Genomic DNA, 24244 nt, shown 5'->3' on the forward strand with positions numbered 1-24244 from the left:
AGCATGACAGTGATGCCTTCTGTAAAGGAAGTAATTAGGGAGCATGATAGAGATAAACTAGTGGGAGGTGAGAGGAGGTTTAGGGAGGAATAACTCTGCCAGCGTGCTTAAAGAAGTTGTTATTCAAAATCTCAGTCATGTCTAACTCTTTGTGATCCCATGGACTGCAGCACACCAGGCCTCCCTGTTCCTCACCATCTCTCAGAGTTTGCTCTAACTCATGTCCATTGAATTGGTGATGGCATCCAACCATATCATCCTCTGTCATCCCCTTTTCCTCCTGCCTTCAATCTTTCTGAGCATCAGCATCTTTTCCAATGAGTCAGTGCTTCACATCAGGTGGCCAAAGTATTGGAGCTTCAGCTTCAGCATCAGTCCTTCCAATGTATACTCAGAGTTGATTTCCTTTAGGATTGACTGGTTTGATCTCCTTGCAATCCAAGGGACTCTCAAGAGTCTTCTCCAGCACCACAGTTTAAAGGCATCAATTCTTTGGCACTCAGCCTTCTTTATAGTCCAATTCTCACATCCATACATGACTACTGGAAAAACCATAGCTTTGACTATATAGACCTATCTCCAAAAGAGCACTTAAGCTACGGTTTTATCTTCCAACTACTTTAGTGGTACAGGGCTTCCCAGGTAGATCAGTGGTAGAGGATCCACCTGCCAATGCAGGAGGCGTGGGTTCAATCCCTGATCTGGGAAGATCCTTTGGAGAAGGAAATGGCAACTTACTCCAGTATTCTTGCCTGAGAATGCCATGGATAAGGGAGCCTGGAGGGCTACAGTCCATGGGGGTCACAAAGTGTCAGATACAACTTAGTGACTGAACAACAACAACATTTTTACCAAATGTGTTTCCTGTGATTGGCCCACTCTCTTTATAGCCTGGGTGGTTTATCTTATAGAAATGGGAATATACCCTAACCAGGAAATCTTGACAAGCCACCCATCCAACCCCACTCACAGGGAGGAACCTCCACAATAAAGAGGAATCACAAACTTCCAGCATACAGAAAGGCCACCCCAAACAAAGCAATCTAAATAAGATGAAAAGGCAGAGAAATATACAGCAGATAAAGGAACATGATAAATGCCCACCAAACCAAAGAAAAGAGGAGGAAATAGGGAGTCTACCTGAAAAAGAATTCAGAATTATGATAGTAAAAATGATCCAAAATCTTGAAAACAAAATAGAGTTATAGATAAATAGTCTGGACACAAGAGTTGAGAAGATGAAAGAAATGTTTAACAAGGACCTAGAAGAAATAAAAGAGTCAATCAGTAATGAATAATGCAATAACTGAGATGAAAAACACTCTGGAGGGAACCAACAGTAGAATAACTGAAACAGAAGATAGGATAAGTGAGGTGGAAGATAGAATGGTGGAAATAAATGAAGCAGAGAGGAAAAAAGAAAAAAAAATTAAAAGAAATGAGGACAACCTCAGAGATCTCTGGGACAATGTTAAATGCCCCAACATTCGAATCATAGGAGTCCCAGAAGAAGAAGACAAAAAGAAAGGCCATGAGAAAATACTGGAGGAGATAATAGTTGAAAACTTCCCTAAAATGGGGAAGGAAATAGTCACCCAAGTCCAAGAAACCCAGAGAGTCCAAAACAGGGTAAACTTAAGGCAAAACACCCCAAGACACATGTTAATCAAATTAACGAAGATCAAACACAAAGGGCAAATATTAAAAGCAGCAAGGGAAAAACAACAAATAACACACAAGGGGATTCCCATAAGGATAACAACTGATCTTTCGATAGAAACTCTTCAGGCCAGAAGGGAATGACAGGACGTACTCAAAGTGATGAAAGAGAAAAACCTACAACCCAGATTACTGTACCCAGAAAGGATCTCATTCAAATATGAAGGAGAAAGCAAAAGCTTTACAGACAAGCAAAAGCTGAGAGAATTCAGCACCACCAAACCAGCTCTTCAACAAATGGTAAAGGATCTTCTCTAGACAGGAAACACAGAAAAGGTATATAAACTCTAACCCAAAACAACAAAGTAAATGGCAACGGGATCATACCTATCAATAATTACCTTAAATGTAAATGAGTTGAATGCCCCAACCAAAAGACAAAGACTGGCTGAATGGATACAAAAACAAGACCCCTATATACACTGTCTACAAGAGACCCACCTCAAAAGAAGGAACACATACAGACTGAAAGTGAAGGGCTGGAAAAAGATATTTCATGCAAATGGAGACCAAAAGAAAGTGGGAGTAGCAATACTCATATCAGATAAAATAGACTTTGAAAATAAGGCCATGAAAAGAGACAAAGAAAGACAATACATAATGATCAAAGGATCAATCCAAGAAGAAGATATAACAATTATAAATATATATGCAACATAGGAGCACCACAATATGTAAGGCAAATGCTAACAAGTATGAAAGGGGAAATTAACAGTAACACAATAATAGTAGGAGACTTTAATACCCCACTGACACCTATGGATAGATCAACTAAACAGAAAATTAGCAAGGAAACACAAACTTTAAATGATACAATGGACCAGTCAGACCTAATTGATATTTATAGGACATTTCACCCCAAAACAATGAATTTCCCCTTTTTCTCAAGTGCACATGGAACCTTCTCCAGGATAGATCACATCCTGGGCCATATATCTAGCCTTGGTAAATTCAAAAAAATTGAAATCATTTCAAGCATCTTTTTTGATCACAATGCGGTAAGATTAGATTTCAACTGGAGAAGACTCTTGAGAGTCCCTTGGACTGCTAGGAGATCCAACCAGTCCATCCTAAAGGAGATCAGCCCTGGGTGTTCATTGGAAGGACTGATGCTGAAGCTGAAACACTAATACTTTGGCCACCTCATGCGAAGAGTTGACTCATTGGAAAAGACACTGATGCTGGGGAGGATTGAGGGCAGGAGGAGAAGGGGACGACAGAGGATGAGATGGGTGGATGGTATCACCATCTCGATGGACATGAGCTTGAGTAAACTCCGGGAGTTGGTGATGGACAGGGAGGCCTGGTGTGCTGCGATTCATGGGGTCACAAAGAGTTGGACGTGACTGAGTGACTGAACTGAACTAAACAGGAAAAAAGAACTATTAAAAATACAAACATATAGAGGCTAAACAACATGTTTCTGAATAACTAACAAATCACAGAATATATCAAAAAATAAATCAAAATATGCATAGAAAAAAATGAAAATGAAAACAACAACACAAAACCTATGGGATTGACTAAAAGTAGTGCTAAGGGGAAGGTTCATAGCAATGCAAGCTTACCTCAAGAAACAAGTGAAAAATCAAATAATAACCAAATTCTATACCTAAAGCAACTAGAAAAAGAAGAAATGAAGAGCCCCAGCATTAGTAGAAGGAAAGATATCATAAAAATCAGGGCAGAAATAAATGAAAAAGAAACAAAGGAGACCATAGCCAAAATCAATAAAGCTAAAAGCTGGTTCTTTGAGAAGATAAATAAAATAGATAACAGAATCCAACAACATATTAAAAAGATCATACATCATGACCAAGTGGGCTTTATCCCAGGGATGCAAGGATTCTTCAATATCTGCAAATGAATCAATGTAATACACCACATAAACAAATTGAAAGATAAAAACCACATGATTATCTCAATAGATGCAGAAACAGCCTTTGACAAAATTCAACATCCATTTATGATAAAAACCATCCAGAAAGCAGGCATAGAAGGAGAATACCTCAACATAATAAAAGCTATCTATGACAAACCCACAGCAAACATTATCCTCAATGGTGAAAAACTGAAAGCATTTCCCCTAATGTCAGGAACAAGGCAAGGGTGCCCACTCTCACCACTACTATTCAACATAGTTTTGGAAGTTTTGGCCACAGCAATCAGAGCAGAAAAAGAAATAAAAGAAATCCAGATAGGAAAAGAAGAAGTAAAACTCTCACTGTTTGCAGATGACATGATCCTCTACATAGAAAACCCTAAAGATTCTACCAGAAAATTACTAGAGCTAATCAATGAATATAGTAAAGTTGCAGGATATAAAATTAACACACAGAAATCCCTTGCATTCCTATACACTAACAATGAGAAAACAGAAAGAGAAATTAAGGAAACAACTCCATTCACCATTGCAACGAAAAGAATAAAATCCTTAGGAATATGTCTACCTAAAGAAACAAAAGACTTATATATAGAAAACTATAAAACACTGATGAAAGAAATCAAAGAGGACACAAACAGATGGAGAAATATACCGTGTTCATGGATTGGAAGAATTAATGTAGTGAAAATGAGTATACTACCCAAAGCAATCTATAGATTCAATGCAATCCCTATCAAGCTACCAATGGTATTTTTCACAGAACTAGAACAAATAATTTCACAATTTGTATGGAAATATAAAAAACCTCGAATACCCAAAGCAATCTTGAGAAAGAAGAATGGAACTGGAGGAATCAACCTGCCTGACTTCAGGCTCTACTACAAAGCCACAGTCATCAAGACAGTATGGTACTGACACAAAGACAGAAATATAGATCAATGGAACAAAATAGAAAGCCCAGAGATAAATCCACGCACCTATGGACACCTTATCTTTGACAAAGGAGGCAAGAATATACAATGGAGAAAAGACAATCTCTTTAACAAGTGGTGCTGGGAAAACTGGTCAACCACTTGTAAAAGAATGAAACTAGAACATTTTCTAACACCATACACAAAAATAAACTCAAAATGGATCAAAGATCTAAATGTAAGACGAGAAACTATAAAACTCCTAGAGGAAAACATAGGCAAAACACTCTCCGACATAAATCACAGCAGGATCCTCTATGACCCACCTCCCAGAGTAATGGAAATAAAAGCAAAAATAAACAAATGGGACCTAATTAAAATTAAAAGCTTTTGCACAACAAAGGAAACTATAAGCAAGGTGAAAAGACAGCCTTCAGAATGGGAGAAAATAATAGCAAACAAAGCAATGGACAAAGAATTAATCTCAAAAATATACAAGCAACTCCTGTAGCTCAATTCCAGAAAAATAAATGACCCAATCAAAAAATGGGCCAAAGAAGTAAACAGATGTTTCTCCAAAGAAGACATACAGATTGGCTAACAAACACATGAAAAGATGCTGAACATCACTTATTATCAGAGAAATGCAAATCAAAATCACAATGACGTACCATCTCACGCCAGTCAGAATGGCTGCTATCCAAAAGTCTACAAACAATAAATGCTGGAGAGGGTGCAGTGATAAGGGAACCCGCTTACACTGTTGGTGGGAATGCAAACTAGTACAGCCACTATGGAGAACAGTGTGGAGATTCCTTAAAAAACTGGAAATAGAACTGCCATACGACCCAGCAATCCCACTGCTGGGCATGCACACCAAGGAAACCAGAATTGAAAGAGACACGTGTACCCCAATGTTCATCGCAGCACTGTTTACAATAGCTAGGACATGGAAGCAACCTAGATGTCCATCGGCAGATGAATGGATAAGGAAGCTGTGGTACATATACACAATGGAATATTACTCAGCCATTAAAAAGAATACATTTGAATCAGTTCTAATGAGGTGAATGAAACTGGAGCCTATTATACAGAGCAAAGTAAATCAGAAAGAAAAACACCAATACAGCATACTAATGCATATATATGGAATTTAGAAAGATGGTAATGATGACCCTATATGTGAGACAGCAGAGAGACACAGATGTAAAGAACAGACTTTTGGACTCTGTGGGAGAAGGCAAGGGTGGGATGATTTGAGAGAATATCATTGAAACATGTATATTACCATAAGTGAAACAGATCACCAGTCCAGGTTCGATGCATGAGACGGGGTGCTCAGGGCTGGTGCACTGGGATGACCCTGAGGGATGGGATGGGGAGGGAAGTGGGAGGGGTGTTCAGGATGGGGAACACATGTACACCCATGGCTGATTCATGTCAATGTATGGCAAAAACCACTACAATATTGTAAAATAATTAGCCTCCAATTAAAATAAGTAAATAAATAAAAAGAAATGGGAATACTTTTTTTAAATTCAAAGATTTCATCTGGGTTTAGGCCAAGTATGTTTCCAAAGTCAATAAAAGTTCCAAAGTCAACCAAATAGTTTTCATTCTACAAAGACTTTTAGGTTTTAGAATAATGTAGTGAGAACACTGAATTAGGAATTAGAACACCTGGCATGAATGCTCACCCTACAGCTTTGCAGCTGTTAGATGGAAAGCAGGCACTTCCCCTCTTTGAGCTTGTCTCCTAGGCTGTTAGCAAAGGATTGTCCTAGATGGTGTAGACACCTCATCCACTGCAGCACATCTGTGAATTGTGTTCCCCCTAAGGCTTTGAGGCAGAGAAGCTGGTGGCAGTCCAGAGAGATGGGGGACTGGCCCTAAAGTTTTGTTGCACTTTACATTTATACTCACATCTCTTACCTCCTTTTCTCTCCCTGCTGCCTCTCATGGGCTTAGAAGTATGCAGCCAATATGCATGTGGATGAATCAGTGGTCATGGAGATCATTCCACCTCTGCTGATACCATCTGCTTCTTGGAGCATTTTCACCAGGATATATGTTGAGGAACAATTGACATTTATAAGTCACCTTCTTGCATGCCTTTATCGTGAAGGATCAGAAGAAGCTTTGGGAGTGGATGAGATGGAGGTTGGGAAAGTGAGAGGATGGTGGAGTGTCTGGAGGATGTGGATCGAGGTGAATGCATCTGTGGATTTTATATCCTCTTGTTCCCTCTTTACGAGGCTGCTCTTGGAGTTAAATCCATCTAACAAATGCACATTCCAGGAGACCTATGTGGCACTACACATAGAAAAGTGACAAGGGAAGAAAATAATTAAATCAGCACAGTGTGGATTTTTTTTAATGAAAATTATAACTGGAGCACTCAGCAGTGCTTTGATAGGAGTGGATCAGACTGTGACCATGGACCAGACAGACGTGGCAGAGCCAGGATTAGGGTGGGGCAAGTGAGGCATTCACCTTGAACACAGGAATTTAAGGGTGGAGAGGGCAAAAATCTTAATAACCAAGATAAATAATAGTGTACTGCAGTATTTTAAAAAATCAAAATTAATGCAAAAACCCCACAATGAACAAATACAAAAATTTTTAATAAGTACAAGATGTTGTTGTTATATCATACCCTTGCATTGTTTTTGTGTAGTGAAAGAGTGGTTTTCAAACAGTCTGAGGTTCCCAGGCCCTTGAAACCATCACATCCCCTGCAGGGCATGTTGATGAGGGTAGTAAATAGTGTGAGGGCAGACAGATTGGGTAACTCAGACTTTTAAATAGAGAGTCATGTGTCTTGATTGTATGGTAGGGCTTTTACCAGCATTTTCCAGTTGATTAAAAGACAGGTGAATGGTCTGATAAATGTACATAGGAGCACATATTGTTCTTTTTCCTCAGGTTCTGATCAGGCCTAGCCAGCACTCCAGATTTAGAATGTGAAGTTGATGGTTGTTATCAGGGGAAAGTTGAGATTTTTCTAAGGAAATTAGGATAGTGATTAAGTAAAGTGAAAAGAGGAAAGTGGAAGAGTATAATAGGATGAGAAAGGAGAGCTTTTTCATCTTATCCTGCTTCAGCTTCCAAACCCCTCTGCTTTGCCTCCAGTTTGACTTTTGATGATGACAGTTTAGCTACAAGTGATGTCTTGAGTGGAGAACTGAGTTCTAAGCCTGGCTGAGCCGCTAATGAGAATGCCATCCTCAAACTTCCTTTTGTTCTTTCTGTAAAGTGAGTAGCTGGGCTCAGTGACTGCTTATCTCAATGCAGCCCTGACAGTCCACATTCCTGCATGTACTGCTTTCTGTATTCATCTTGGACTCTAACTTTGATTAACTGAATGTTTCTGTTAATAAGCATTTCATAATACTTTGTTTCCTGAAAAAGGATTGCTGGGTTTTCTGGACGAAAGTTAAACTTTTGATATGATAAATCCTCACTCCCTGTTGCCTCTGAAGACATTGTCCCCTGCTTTATGTCCTTCTTCCATCTCTGCTATCTTCATAACATGCTCAGGTTTCTCCTACCTGGGAAACAAAAATGACTTTCACCCTTCCCCTATATTACCATTCTAACCTTCAAATAGTTTTTGTTCAGTCATTTCTGTCTCCACTTGTCTTTCCTGTTCATGGCTCTCTCGTCAGCACCTAGGACAGTAACTAAGACATACTTGGCCTGGGTAAGTACTTTGGTAATGAAGTGCTTGCCCACATGAAATCAGGTGTCTCCCCAATCACTGTATGGAAATGAGTGCTCTCTCAGGGTCCTGACTCTTGCAATTTTTGACAGCGGTCACTGTCCTTCCCTTCATTGCTGTCCTCAACACCTCTGTATCGTGGGTCTCTATCTTCCTGACAGTGATTGTGCCTAGATTGAGCATCACCTTCTCTTCCTCAATCTTACTCTTTTAAGTGGAGGGTACTGTTCAAGGCTCAGTTTTAGTTTTATTCTTTCTTCTACAGAAATCTCTTATACCACCAACTTCTAGGGTTACCTAATCAGGGGATACGTCAGATCTGAATTCCATTTATAACTCTGTGACCTCTTATCCAATGAGTTCAGTCGTTTGGAGGTCATACTTTGTAGGTTTAGTATGGCATTGCCCCTCCCTCATAATGGACTTTCCTGATAAGTTCTCTGTACTTTATGTCATATGTTCAGCCTCACATGCTCAAAAACTTACTCTCTTTGACTCTTTCCTCTCCTCTACTACCTAGAGCTAATAAAAGATCAAGTTCTTTCCCTCATACTTATATTTTTCCTTTATTCAGAAATGCTCTCATGCTTGACAGATTGAAAGGGTGTCCCCATGCATGCCAGTCACCACCAGATTTACCTTCCTGAACCCAGGGTTCAATATGTCACAGTTCTGCCAAAGAAAATAAAAAACCGAGAATCAAGTATTCTCTTGATTCCCTCCCTCCTAGCTGCAGAGTAACAAATATATATTAATTCACTAAATTGAGTATCCAAACCCTTTTCTTTAAAACCTTTTTGTAACTGTTTTTTTAGGAAACATTTTTATATAATAAAGTGCCTAGATAGTTATATAATTTGATACATTTTGACAAATATATATTTGTCAGACACACCAATCAAGATATAAAACATTCTTATCATCCTAGAAAGTTCCCTCTTCCAGTCACTCTCCAGCCCCTCATCAGCAGCTACTGTGTAGTTTCTGTCATATTGATTACTTTTGCCTGTTTTTGAACATTATATAAATGTAATAACTCAATATGTACTCTTTTGTGTCTGGATTCTTCCATTCAAAATGTTTTTGAGATTCACTCATATTGTTGTATATATTAGTAGTTCAATCTTTGTCATTGCCAAATAGTATTTGGTGTACTAATATCCCAGTTTGTTTATCTATTTTCTGGTGGTATTTGGATTGGTCCCCGTTTGAGACTAGTATAAATAAAAACCATATAAACAAGTCTTTCTTGTAAACATATGATTTATTTCACTTGGGTTAATTACCAGGAGTGAAATTGCTCCTTCTCTCTCTCTATCTTGGTCTCCATCTTTTTATGTTTGTCCTCCCTCTCTTTTATACACTCACACAAATACACACACACACACACACACACACACACACAGATGTCTTCACTCATCCCTAATCTCCTTAAATAAATTATAATCTCTTTGAGGACAAGAAAATGTCTTATTTTTCTTTGGACTCAATGCTTACAGAGTTTCTTAAACATAATAGATACTTAGGAAAGATTTGATTGAACAGTTCAACTACGTGAAGAAGTCACACAGCCATTCCATTTTATGGTGAGTCCTTCAGCCCCAAGGACTAAAGTGTCCTGGTGAGCACAGTGACTAATACTGGAAAGGAATCTATGTTTCCTTCTCCCTCTATGCATGCCCCCACATTGTAGACTCATTTCACACTGCCTTCTCGACATACTTGTAGATTGTCACTGCTTTTCATTTCCAGAGTGAATGAAAAATTCAGAGGGTGGTGACCATTGAGGCTACTGCCTGGGTTTGAATCTAGGCTCCAGAGCTGAAGTTGAATGATTACTTTTTTCCAGCTATTTAAATTTCCCGAGCTTTAGGTTTACTCTTTTGTGGCTGGGGATTACAGTACTACTTCATGTGTTCGTTGTGAATATTACATCATCTTCACAACTACTTTTTTTGGTGCTTTCCATTACCGAGGCACTGTGTTCACAAATGCTAACTCAATCCTCATAACAACCCTATTGTGAAACTACTACCTCCATTTTATGTGAGAAACTGAATCACAGAAAGGTTAAATTATGTGTTGACTATCCCACTGCCATTTTATGGTGGGGCCTAAAGTCAAAGTCAGGCAGTCTTAGTCAAGAATGTATATATGTAACTCCTATAATAAACTGCCTTCCACAAATGGTATACTTAGAATGCTGTGCCCAGTGCCTAGTACATGTCCAATTTTAGTAAACATTACCTGCTGTCACCATCATCTTTATCATCATCACCACCATACATAGTTTTCATTAAAAAAAACAATTTATAGATACTAGTGGCTTTGTCTTTCATTAGATGATATACATTTGAATTGGTCCTATGAGGGATTCTTTGTTATGTCAAATTTTGAGTTCAAGTTCTTTATGTATATAAAAATGTAACTAATATTTACTTGGAGTGATGGTGGTGGTGGTGCTTTCTGTCTTTTAACAAATATCTGCCTGGATGTGATTAGACACTAGATACCAGTGAACTGGATTATTTCTTTGGAAAAGCTTTAAGTATCTATTAGCACTGGGCTGCCTCAATTCTGAGGGTAGTGTCTCTGAAAACACCTTTCAAGGACTTTCTGTTATAAGAGCTAACAGAAATAAGAAAATTGATCGGTGCAACAGTGGGAGTGATCAGAAGCATCTGGAGAATGGTTGTCTTATCACTGCAACTGTATCTTCACTTAGCTGTTTATACCACTCACCCACTGACACGCTCATCTTCTCAGATTGCCTGTCCCTAACCAGCCTCATTCTCTTGCTACTTCTATTTCAGAACATAGCCCCTACATCACATGGAGAAGGACTAGATCTCTTGTAGTCAACCAAGGTTCAGATGACCACTGGGACTAAACTTGTGGACACTTTCTCTCATCATCAGTCATCCTCAGTGACTTGTGTGTAATTCCTCATCCTGGCTCTAGAAGTTTTGACTTCCTCTCTCATCTTTGCTCTCTGTGCTACAACCCCTAGTTTTAAGAACAAAATCATACAGTTAAGTCACAGTTTCACACCTTTCTTGGGCTTTGCTTCTGCTCAGTGCCGTGCTTTTTCCTCCTTGCAACATCTTTGGTTAACTTCACACTAAGCCATTCCAATTTAGGGCTATGTCTCCCCTAGCAGAGTTTCATTTTTATTTTCTGACTTCTAAATAATAAGATAACTTACATTCATCTCATTGCATCTACTCTGGGTGGAATAAACAATTAAATCACTGTCTAGAGAAAACATGATTTAAAGATATGGAAAATGACTAAAGATGTTATTAAATTCTTTTCTCCCTATTTTAATTTCCAGTGAGTTCTTCATGCCTGGGCTGGTCGACACACACATCCATGCCCCTCAGTACGCTTTTGCCGGGAGTAATGTGGACCTCCCACTTTTGGAATGGTTGACCAAGTACACATTTCCTACAGAACACAAATTCCAGAGCACTGAATTTGCTGAAGAAGTATATACCAGAGTTGTTGTAAGTATCCTGCATATGAGTATTGGTGTATTATATTCAGTCATCTACAGAAACATCCATTTCTTGGGGGCAGATTTAAGTTATTAAAAACAGGCAGTTAAGACTATCATGGACTATAGAGATATTTTTAGTTCTTTCACAGGTCAGTGAGTTTGTGACCACTTCACCTACACAGCTAGTCACTAGCCAAGAAACACCTGAATCTAAATCCTCAAATCCCCTGGGTTCTCATTACTTTTTTTTTTTTTTTTTTTTACTGAATTTGGGTTTAATGCATATGTGTATTCCTTTACTCCTGCCAACCCACAGTGCTGTTCTGGGTACCATATGGAATAGCTGTGTAACCTTTGGAAAGTTCTGTGACTCACTTTCCCCATCTGTAAAAAAAAAAAAAAAGATAATGACAGTACCTACTTCTTAGGATTGTTATGATAATTAAGCAAGTCTATACTTGTTAAGCTCTTAAAATAGTGCCTGACATATGTATTTGCTTTAAGAAATATCCAAGGAAATCTAAAACTAAAATTAGTTAGAAGGATATCACATTATTTTGGTGGCTTTGAAAGGAAGGAAACTAGGATGGTCCCCTGTTGCAGGGAGTGTGGAAATGTGGTGAATATTAGCCCACTAGAGGGAACTATGGAGCTAGTTTGGTCTGAGGACAGTGGCTGTAGTGTGTGCCAACTATGGGCTGGCCAAAAAGCTTGTTTGGGTTTTTCCATAACATCTTACAGAAAAACATGAACAACCTTTTTGGCCAACCCAGTATATATTAAAGGCCCTGAAATACCCTTCCTTTCACTCTCTGAGGAAAACCAGCTCCCTTTATGTACTCCAACCCTATGCCCAATCGATTCAGCAGCCAGAGATAACTTCTGCATTTGAGAATTAAAGCTGCAAATATCTTATCTAACCACTAACTCTTGTCATGTAGAACACATAGTCTGAACATCCCTGCATTTTTGTTAGACCCATTGATGGGTTTTCTCTTAAAGTAATGTTGTGATGGTGATAATATAATAAGCCTTATACAGTGACCTAGCCTTCCTGCCAGTTTCCCACATCTTGTAGCATCCAAGCCTTGAACAGTAAAAGCAAGTGTTGTCATTTATATATTTGCCTTGCTTAGTTATAAATTCAGTGTAATTGTGGATTTTACATATTTAGCATGGGTCTACATGACACCAGGAAAACTGAGAAGGACTAAAGCTGTATAGGAAGTTGCTAGTGCCTTGTGTTAATGAATCGTTTTAACCACACCAAATCTTTTTATTCTCAAAATTTATTTTTACCTTGAATTGTTCTAAAAAGGGTTAGAGATATCTTAAAATTGCACTGTGTACAAGAGAAGAAAATGAGTCATGAAATCACAGCAAAGGAAAAAATAAACCAAGAAAAATGTATACTATGGGGGTCCATGCATTTGTTAGAATCTGTCACAAATTTGGCTTTACCTGAACCAGAGAGGGAAATCAAAGTATTTGCTGTCAGTGAGTACAAAATAGGAGAAATAGGTGTTACTCTCAACAAGTATTTTCAGTGTACACATCCTCTGTTTCTGATTGTGAGCCAGGCCCATAGACTTTAAGAGTTGGATGAGCTGAGAGTATAATGGACATCTGCTTAAGAAAGTTGAGATTTGCTAATTAGAATCTGTCCCTTAGGCTGAAGATTGCCTGTGACAATGCAAACCAGGGTGCTGAGGCAGTACCCGTGAACCAAGACATTTTTTGTTTTGTTTTTTTATTGTCTCCCCCAGAAAACAGTCCTGGATCTATAAATAGGCAATCAAGACCCCAGAGTTTTGCACAGTGATAATTTAATCTGAAAATAATTTAAAGTATATGTTAGCAAACATCTCTTGAGATTGTTAAGAAAAAAAATTCCAGTTAAGTCAGTCCTGGAATATCTCCCTTTAAACACTGCACACTGGGTGAGAGATTGAAAATTCAAATTGGACTTTGGACTGGAATGAACTAGAAAGACTGGAAAGTTCAGGAATTGGTATATTATATAGATTAATATGAGTCAAAGGACTGGAGAATGAGATTCTTTGTAAATATACTAAGACAAACTGGTTGCAAATATTCTCCTGGATAATAGAATGAATATGTTTACTCTATGGGGTTCTTGAAAATTCAGCAGATGAATTCAGTTAATTCCAAAGAGGTATCAAATCACTGAAGTACAAGGTAAAAAGACAAGAAGTCAGGGCCACTCTATTCCCCTATTTTAGTTTATGGAAATTATATAATCTGATAAGGAGCCTGTTGATAGTGGCTTTGAAGCTCATGGTCATATTAACTTTTTTTTTTTTAAATTAGGGACTTCCCTCGTGGCCCAGTGGCTAAGACCCCAAGCCACCAATGCAGGGGGCCCAGGTTTGATTCCTGGTCAGGGAACTAGATCCCACATACCTCAATTAAGAGTTTGAATGACGTAACTAAAACCCAGCACAGCCAATTAAATAAGTACATACATAAATAAATATTTTTAAAAATAAATTTATTTTTTAAATGTTTTTTTAATACCAAAAACATTTTGTATTGGGGTATAGCTGATTAACAATGTTGTGGTAGTTTCAGGTGAACAGTGAAGGAACTCAGTCATACATATACATGTATCGATTCTCCACCAAACACCACTCCCATCCAGCCTGGCATATAACATTGAGCAGAGTTCCACATCCTATACAGTAGGTCTTTGTTGGTTATCAGTTTTAAATATAGCAGTGTGTACATGACCTTTCCAAATTCTTTAACTATCCCCTCCCTCCCTGGCAACTGTAAGTTCGTTTTCAAAGTTGATTCTCTTTCTGTCTTGCAAGAAAGATCATTTGTATTGTTTCTTTTTTGATTCCACATAGAATGGATGTCATATGCTATTTCTCCTTCTCTGTCTGACTTAATTCACTCGGTATGACACTCTCTAGATCATCCATGTTGCTGCAAATGGCATTATTTCTTTTTTTTAAAATGGCTGAGTAATATTCCATTGTATATATGTATACCACATCTTCTTTATCCGTTCCTCTGTTGATAGACATCTAGGTTGCTTCCATGTCTTGCTATTGTAGACAGTGCTGCAATGAACATTGTGGTGCATGCCACGTTTTTCTCTGGATATTTGCCCAGGAGTGGGATTGCAGGGTTATATGGTAGCTCTATTTTCACTTTTTTAAGGAACCTCCATACTGTTCTCCATAGTGGCTGAACCAATTTACATTCCCACCAACAGTGCAGAAGGGTTCCGTTCTCTCCACATTGTCTCCAGCATTTGGTCATATTAAGTTTGCAAACTATTTTGAGCTCAAAAGGCTTGGTCTCAAGGACTGACTATTCTTATCAAGAATTAAAAGCTGGGGAAAGGTTGGGCAACACAGCCACAATTTTGATGTTATTCCTGCTAGATTTCTTTATAAATGGGAAAAATACAAAATCAATAATTAATGGAAGAGCTCTCTCAAAAGCTTATGAGAAACCAGGGTGGAACAGAGGCCTGGGACACCCAAACACAGAATATGTGAAGAAGAACTGTAGCTGCATTTTAAATGGCTTATCCAGTAAGATTTTAAAACCGGATTCGTTCCTTACTTTTTAAATTACATACAGAAGGCACCCACAATTGGCTGAACTCAGTGGGTACCAACATGAGCAGCTTTGTGGGTTCCTCCTTCTATTCTTCCTTGCCTCTCTTCCTCCCCACCTTTCCCCCACCCCCCTCATCTGTGGGCTCTCCTTGTCCTGTCCCTTAAATGTAATTTGAGTTGATTCTTGAACTTTCTAGTCTCTCTAGTTTGTTCCAGTCCAGTTTGAAACTACAGTTTCTCATCTAGAAGCCTTTCTGTTTGAGAACCTTTATCCCCCCTGACTCAGAGAAAGGATTCGCTCTTGGTGTCTGGGAGTATTACTTCTACTGTCATCATAGCTAATTAACTGAAATTTTCTATTTGATCTCTTCTTCAAGCCCATTTTAGAAAGGTGTTTAAAGTGTTGAGAATTTAGAAAATGTCAGATTACACTTCTGTTTTGAGTTTCATTTTATTCTGGTTAGTGAATGTCACTTGTGTGGTCATTTTTCTTGGTAATTGGATGGATGGATGGTTTAGTCGCTAAGTTGTGTCTGACTCTTGCGACCCCAGGGACTGTAGCCTGCCAGGCTCCTCTGTTCATGGGATTCTTCTGGCAAGAGTACTAGAGTGGGTTGCCAGTTCCTTCTCCATTCTTAGTTCACTGTTATTTTATGACCTAACAAAAGGTCAACTTTTATGATTATTCTGTACACTTTTAAAAAGACTATTTTTTGTCTGTCAAAATGACTTTTGAAAAAATATCTATTAGATTAGGTTGTTATAAGTGTTACAAGTCTTCTACCATTTTCCTCTATAGTCTCCCATTTAATAGGATAAGAAACTTAGTCTTCTCTTCTTCAAGATAGAACCTCCCTCACCATGTCCTGTGTTACGTCATGTGAGATTTTAGTTCCAATTTTTTTTCACCATCTAAATTTAAAATGTTTTAAATTTGGATCCCCAGTCTTTCTTTTGGATTCATTTTCTTAGAATATAGACGATGATAATCTTTTCCAATAAAGTGGGTGATAATCCAAACCCTTGAATTACCAAAAGTTTGTTCTGACTCTTGAATGATGCACTTTAGCTCTAGAGAGAATTCTTAATTTGCTCACCAGCATCCAATGTACCAATGTAAATCTGATTTTCTTTCCTTTCTAGTTAATTTGCTGTCCTACAGGATTTTCTTTATCCTTGATGTTCTGAAATTTCACTTATAGATCTGTTCTTTTTTTTTTAAAGCTCATTTTCTTTAATATAGTATCATTTCCATTTTGGGAAATAAATCTTTCTCATGCACATGTGCTCATTCAATTTGTCTGCTTTTTACCTGCTCCCCCCCCGCCCCCCCGCCATTTCTCTTGCTCTTAGTATATTTTCCCTTCCAATGTGTTCTTTCTTTTGGTAACTCTTCTTAGAAAAAGTGACATTTATGTATATACTTTTATGGTACATTCTTAGAGAATGCCAGTAGCCCAACTTTGCAAGTCATTAATTCACTCTGGCTGCTCAGTAGCCTGTCCCTCTTTCAAGGATACTGTGTCCTGCTATATACATGTAACAATGCTAAGTTTAGATCATTTTATGCTTCTGATTGTTTTAGTTTGGTCTGCTTCCTCATGTGTTCATTCAGCAATATTCACTAAGCCCTGGTTTCCCTGGTGGCTCAGGCGGTAAAGCGTCTGCCTGCAATGAGGGAGACCTGGGTTGGATCCCTGGGTCGGGAAGATCCCCTGGAGGAGGGCATGGCAACCCACTCCAGTATTCTCGCCTGCAGAATCCCCATGGACAGAGGAGCCTGGTAGGCTACAGTCCATGGGGTCACAAAGAGTCGGACACAACTGAGTGACTTGACTTCACTTCACACTAGGATGCAAGCACTTTCCTGGTAGATGAAGATTGAATTCAATGCCTCTGTCAAGGTGTTAACTTTCCTCTTCAGCATATGATTCTGGCAGAAAGCTAGTGCATCCTTTTCTGTAGCCAACAGATTCTAAACATCCTTTACTTGCAATCAGACATATTTTATTTCACGTGCTAAGTGTCTTAAAATTTGAAAAAAACTGACATAAAAATCCAGTTTTCCTAATTCTCTTGACCTTCAAGATGAACTGACATCATTGATCTCTAACAATTGGCTGAAGCTGAGTAGAGGCTGCTAGGATAGGGTGTGTTCTTTCCTATTACCGTAAGTCCAAATTATTTTCTTCCTGCAGACATTTACATTTCTAACTCAGTCCCATTCTAGTCAAAAGAGTCCCCTTATTTCATAAATGAGGAAACGGATGTTGAGAATGTAAAGCAGTTTTCTCAAGGTCACACAGGTCATAATATGCAAGAAGCAAGAACTCCATGCAGGTTTTCTCTGCACTTTAAAAACCTTCTGCTGTGTGTGGGGGTTGGGGGGAATATGGGCTATCTCTGCACTTTCCTCCCAATTTGCTGTGACCCTGAAACTGCTCTAAAACATATTTTAAAATTTAAAAACAAGAAGAGGAAAAAAAAAAGCTTCTGCTTAAGACAGACCATACTCAGGTAAATCAGTACTTTTCCAAGTGTCCAGACAAATCAGGCAATATCAGTTGTGATTTGTTTCTCACAATCTTCCCACTCTTCTGTTTCATTCTGGATGGGATTGTCCCTTATACTATTGTAATCGGGGGATTCTCTTTGCTTCTCCTCTGTGTTTAATTCCCATTTTCTCGACCTGGGAATTCTTTTTCTTTTCAGCACTCTCACATTTTGTTAAAAGCACATTTTCTAGGAAATTCCTAAGCTCCTAAAGCGGAAAAAAACATTCAAGACTTCATATCTAATCATATCTCTATTTGACTTTCACACTTGACTGATAATTTACCAGGGTATAAAATTCTACATTAAAAATGATTTCCTTCCTTAAATCAACTATACTTCAGTAAATAAATAAAAAATAAATAAAACAACTTTCCTCCAGAATTTTGAAGGCATTGTTATGCTTTCAGCATCACTGGTGATAACGCTAGTGCCACTGTGATTCCCATCATTTGTCTGTGATGGTTTTCTTTCTGTGGAAGCTGTTAGTATCTTCTCTTTATTTGTAGACTTAATAGCTTACAGTTATATGCCTTACTTGGTTTCTGTTTTTCATTCACTGAACTGAGCATTCTATGAGGAGTTTAAGTTTGGAGACTAATATTATTTCTTAGACAATTTCACCTCATCCATTTCTTTTTTTTAAAAGAAATTTTTTTTCTTCAGAACTCTTATTCTAAATGTTGGATTTCCTAGACTGAGCATATTTTTCTTATCTTTTCATCCTTGACTTTCATCTTTCTTTCCTGAGAAATTCTCTTCTAATTTAACCTTCTGTTGATTTCCATATTTCATTTTTTAGTATTTTTACTTTTGGAGAGTTCTGTTTTCCGATTTCCACAGCATTCTGTCTTTTTACTGTGGATATAATATCTTCTTTTACTTCTCTGAGATTGTTAATCAAAAAATTTTTTTAAATCAAGCTTCCTCCTGATGCTACAGATTGGCCATTTCCTCCAATATTTCTTTCCAGATTCTTTCTTCCTTTCCCTCTCCCCTTTTTTTTTATGGTAGCTTTCCGCCAGTGTCCATTGAACCTTAAATGTACAGTAATATTTGAGTGTGATGCTCTAAGATGTTGATTGAAAAAGGTGGGATCATGCTGGTTGCCTAGTAAGCTTCATTATAGGATGAACAGCGAGGGCAGTGAATAGCCATTTTAATTGTGGATCCTAAATGTCACTGTGAGGACATCTTTCTTCTAGAGCCATTTATCTTCTCTAGAAAGAAGTCCTTCATTCCTGCCAGAACTGGTAGAAGTAGTACATGTGACATTTTGGGGAAGATGACCATGGATCCCAGAGTCAGCCACCTATCTACTTAAGCCTTTTCCTTTCAGCCTGTGGCTCACCTTGTCCTTTTGGGCTTGTATTCTCTAAATACTATCTGATTTCTGCAAAGAGTAAATCTCTTTTGCAAGGAACGGCTGATTTCAACAGGAAAGAGTCCTGCCAAGGTTTAATCATCTGTATATACACTTTGAGCCAATTCCCTGTTAACAACCACATGCTTCTCTCTGTTTCCAAGTTGCCTCCAGGTTTTTATTCATGTTTTTTTCTTCTGTGAAGATGTTGAAATATTTCCTCTGCTCATGTCTCCTCTCTTCTCATGGGTTAATAAATGTTATACTCCATTACATTATTTTAGTGGAGATTTCCTGAGGAAGAGAGAGAGATACATGTGATCAATCTGCCAGTTTGAACTAAATAGCTGGCTGAATAATTTTATCCTGTAATTTCTAGAAAAAAATCGTATTTATTCCTTCCCAATAAAGTTTGCATATCCATAAACAATCCTAAAAAGTCAGGAATTAGTATCACATTTTATAAATTCTGTAACACAGAACCTTGTGAATCTAGGAAATCAAAAGTTCTAACTTTTTTGAAATATAATACTTTTGCCATTTACCTTAATTTTTTTTTTTTTTTTTTTTTTTTTTTTTTTTATTTTTATTTTTATTTTTATTTTTTTTTTTTATTTTTTTTTTTATAAATTTATTTATTTTACTTGGGGGCTAATTACTTTACAATATTGTAATAGTTTTTGCCATACATTGACAAGAATCAGCCATGGGTTTACATGTGTTCCCCTTCCCGAACCCCCCACCCACCTCCCTCCCCCTCCCATCCCTCTGGATCATCCCACTGCCCCGGCCCCGAGCCCTTGTCACATGCATCGAACATGGAATGGTGCTCTGTTTCACATATGACAATACACATGTCTCAATGCCATTCTCCCAGAACGTCCCACCCTCACCTTCTCCCTCAGAGTCCATAAAATTGTTCCATGCATCTGTGTCTCTCATTCTGTCCCGCATTTACCTTAATTACATTTCATGTCGAGATGGCATTCCTTTAAGTAAAAACATCTTAAAATTGAAAACCAAAATTCCATCTTCATGCGTATATGCCATGTGACTTTTCTGGGCACAGGCAATTCATGGTTTTTGTGATTTATTTTTAGAGGAGAACATTAAAGAATGGAACAACCACAGCTTGTTACTTTGGAACAATTCACACTGACTCATCACTGCTTCTTGCGGAAATTACAGGTGAGGAGATAAAAGGATGATTTACGGGCACATGAAGCAGACAGGCGGACCATGCTGGCAGGGACGTATACTTGTGAGCAGTCCTGCTTTTTAATTGCTAGAATTTGAGCACTGCACGTCTTGCAAGTGATTAGGTATTTGTGTGGTATTTGTGTATTACTGTGGCCCTTGAACTTTTTCTATTGTTTAAGTAATTTGATTATTTACTGTTTGTTTTTGGTTGTAGGATGATGTAAATAGGTCTGTATTAATTTAGGGCTTTTTGGAGCAGATTTACTAATTCTAGCAATGACCACAGTTTATTATAATCAACAGATAGTTCTTGGCTGTTGGCTAGACTCAGGGCACTGTGCTAGATGCTGGGAACACAGTAAAATGGAAAATAGTCTCTGCCCTTGAGGAATCAGATAGGATTAACTGATTAATAAATACACACATTGATTAATGGTCTTCCTTCATGGCTTAGTGGTAAAGAATTGGCCTGCCAATGCAGAAGATGTGGATTTGATCCCTGGGTCGGGAAGATCCCCTGGAGAAGGAAATGGCAACCCACTCCAGTCATCCTGCCTGGGAAATCCCATAGACAGAAGTCTGGTGGGCAACAGGCCATGGGGTCGCAAAAGAGTCGGACACAACTTAGTAACTAAACAACAACATAGATTAATAACTTCAGTAACAGCTGTGGTGTTCTTACTAGATGCCTGGTATTGTGCAATGCATTCTACATGGATTACTTCAGTTTAGCTGTAAATAGCCTTCTGGGACAGTTATTCATGTGCCTGTGTTACAGATGGATAAACTGACGCTCAGAGAAGTTATGCAACATGCCCAAGTCACACAGCTAGTCAGCAGAGCTGCGACTGGATTTAGATTGATGATTACAAAACTTGTACCCAGCACATTGCCTACCACATAGCAAGTGCTCAGTAAATACTACTGACTGATGTGCTGAAACTATTGTTTGCAGGCCAAGGTAGTGTATGCCAAAGACCTCAGGTGTGACACTGAAAGTACATATTGTGAATTTTGGAGGAGACAGAATGAAGCCAGAATTGGATCATCTGGGAAGATTTCATTGAAGGGACCTTTAAACTGGACTTTCAAGGGAGATAAGGAGAGAGGAAAATGCCTTTAAGACAGGAGAAGTGACATGGGGGTATGGGTATGGGGTCAGGAATGTCCACAGAGGATACAGGAAGCAGGGGACAGAGGAGTTGAACTAAAGGGAAGGGTTCATTGCATGGTGGGATGGAAGAAGTTGGGCAGAGGGGATGATTCAGACTGTGGAGTGATTCAGATATGCATCAAAGACTCAAAGAAGGTATTGAGCCAGATAAGGTATGTGATGAAGGTGGTGATTTAAGGAAGAGTAATCTAATGGCTAGGTATTACAATGAATTACAGGGGAAAGAGAGATGTAGACAGACTTCTGAAAGACTCTTATGACAGAGGTAGAGATGTGAAAATAATGAACACTGCCTCATGTAGCATCAACTTTCTAACTGAAATAGAATTCCTCTAGCACCTCTGATAAGCAGTAGGTTCTTCAGTGCTGAGAACTTCTAGTAGGATTAAGCAAAATTCCCCACAGGTAACAATATTGGCAATGGAAACAGTGAGAGACTTTATTTTCTTGGGCTCCCAAATCACTATGACTGCAGCCATGAAATTAAAAGACACTTGCTCCTTGGAAGAAAAGCTGTGACAAACCTAGACAGCATATTAAAAAGCAGAGACATTACTTTGCCAACAAAGGTCCGTCTAGTCAAAGCTATGGTTTTTCTAGTAGTCATGTATGGATGTGAGAGTTGGACCATAAAGAAAGCTGAGCGCCAAAGAATTGATACTTTTGAACTGTGGTCTTGGAGAAGACTCTTGAGAGTCCCTTGGATAGCAAGGAGATCAAACCAGTCCATCCTAAAGGAAATCAATCTTGAATATTCACTGAAAGGACTGATGCTGAAGCTGAAGCTCAGCTTTGGGCACCTGATGCGAAGAACTGACTCATTAGAAAAGACTCTGATGCTGGGAAAGATTGAAGGCAGAAGGAGAAGGGGATGACAGAGGATGAGATAGTTGGATGGCATCATCGACTCGATGGACATGAGTTTGAGCAAGTTCTGGGAGTGGTGATGGACAGGGAAGCCTGGTGTGCTGCAGTCCATGTGTCCAGTAGGACACAACTGAGTGACTGAACTGAACAATACTGGCACTGCTACAGTTAAGAATAGTGACAGTATCTTTTCTAAGCCCTATATGCCAGACACTTTATATACATTATTGGGTATATTCCTCATAATCTTGCACATAGTAGAGGACATTGCACACATCTGAGTTTAGACCTTAAGCAAATAATATCCTTTGTCCTGGGTGTAAACAGAGGAGTCAGGTGCCAATGGGAGAATCTTTACTACTTACGGAATTAACTGGCTTTTTTTAAAAATTCTTCTTAAATGGTATGATGATCTTTTATACTCTCACTTATGTTTTCATAATGATTTTAACTTAAAATGTTTTTAAAGGGCTCAGGAAAGTACATTTTAGGAAAGAAACATGACTTGAAATTGTTTCTGTGTTTCTCACAGATAAATTTGGGCAGCGGGCATTTGTGGGCAAAGTTTGCATGGATTTGAATGACACTGTTCCAGAATACAAAGAAACCACTGAGGAATCAATCAAGGAAACAGAGAGGTATGTTTGTCTTGATTTATCTTATGGATGGAGTTACAGATGGAGAGAAGAAACCCCTTTAACCCAGGCAGAATGTGCACATATGTCACTGACTGGGTTTGTCTAATTTTTATGAAATTGACCTGATCGTTAGGAAAATGTTGCATGTCAATACTATTTTTGTATATCAAGTTATATTTTAAAGCCTCTGGGTACTTACTATACTTTAGGAAGGGCAAATCCCTTTTTAAAACTAAGGATTTTTTAAAAAGTGAATGATTTACCTACTTCATTATAGATCTGGGCTTCTCCTGTAGGTTAAACTTGTGTTGAGTGTCTGTGGCCTGCTCATTAAATTACTTTTGGTTATAGGTCATGCTATTGCTTGAGATCATGTGCTTTTGTTATAGTCTTTTTATTTTACATGGGGATATGCTACTGATGCCATAGGTACTTTTTCTACATATATATATATATATCTTTATTTATTGGCTGTGATAGGTCTTCATTGCTGCACTTGGGCCCTCTGTAGTTGTGGCGAGTGAGAGCTACTCTTCTTTGTAGTGTGCGGTGGCCTCTCTAGTTTTAGAGTATGGGCTCTAGGGCATGCAGGCTTCAGTAGTTGTGGCTCCCATGCTCTAGAGCACAGGCTCAATAGCTGTGGTGCACACGCTTAGTTGCTTTGCAGCATGTGGGATCCTGCTCCCCAGATCAGGGATTGAACCTGTGCCTCCTGCATTGATAGGGAGACTCTCCACCACTGAGCCACCAGGGAAGCCGTTTTCCTACATTTCTTTAATGGCTTTCTCATGGTACCTTGAGGCTTTCACAAGGAACTGTGTTGTATGACACTCAACATCCAAGAAATATAGAAGAAAATTCTTTAGCTTTATACCTTCCCCAAGACCAAATGTATCCTGATGTAAAGTTTGAGAAGTCCAACTTTTCTCCATTCCATAGGCCTCCACCTTAAGCATGTCCTCTGAAAACACTGGTTTAGAAGTTCCTATGTGCCCACAGAGAGAAGGAAGCACACATTTTCCCCTTAGCATTTGGCCATATGCTCAACTTTTCTAGGAATCTGTGTTTGTGGGAATGTGCTGTGTGCTAAGTTGCTTCAGTCGTGTCTGACTCTTTGC

The 24244-nt window shown here is 38.6% G+C and overlaps 1 protein-coding gene and 1 long non-coding RNA gene across 21 annotated transcripts in view; one reads left to right on the forward strand and one right to left on the reverse strand.

Moving 5' to 3' along the window:
• GDA (guanine deaminase) overlaps positions 1 to 24244 on the forward strand; it is a 104917-nt gene that overhangs the window by 54057 nt on the left and 26616 nt on the right. For all 17 annotated transcript variants that reach the window (XM_081505432.1, XM_081505369.1, XM_081505352.1 and 14 more), the window contains exons 3-5: positions 11571 to 11742; positions 20348 to 20435; positions 23021 to 23126. In XM_081505432.1, coding sequence (XP_081361558.1) covers positions 11571 to 11742; positions 20348 to 20435; positions 23021 to 23126 — 366 coding nt within the window. The remainder of the gene's footprint in view (positions 1 to 11570; positions 11743 to 20347; positions 20436 to 23020; positions 23127 to 24244) is intronic.
• The window catches only part of LOC145511796 (uncharacterized), a 136805-nt gene that overhangs the window by 24961 nt on the left and 87600 nt on the right, over positions 1 to 24244 (reverse strand). The window contains exons 4-5 of one of the 4 annotated variants that reach the window (XR_014058196.1): positions 19236 to 19541; positions 6448 to 6828 (exon numbers count right to left, since the gene is read on the reverse strand). This is a non-coding gene — a long non-coding RNA (uncharacterized LOC145511796). Of the gene's footprint in view, positions 1 to 6447; positions 6829 to 14228; positions 19542 to 24244 lie in introns of those variants that run through there. The other 3 variants (XR_014058186.1, XR_014058176.1, XR_014058192.1) reach the window with 3 other exon arrangements.

This window comes from Giraffa tippelskirchi, chromosome 1 (assembly GCF_054371585.1).
Source record: "Giraffa tippelskirchi isolate mGirTip1 chromosome 1, T2T-mGirTip1v1.2.pri, whole genome shotgun sequence".
Lineage (NCBI taxonomy): Eukaryota > Metazoa > Chordata > Mammalia > Artiodactyla > Giraffidae > Giraffa > Giraffa tippelskirchi.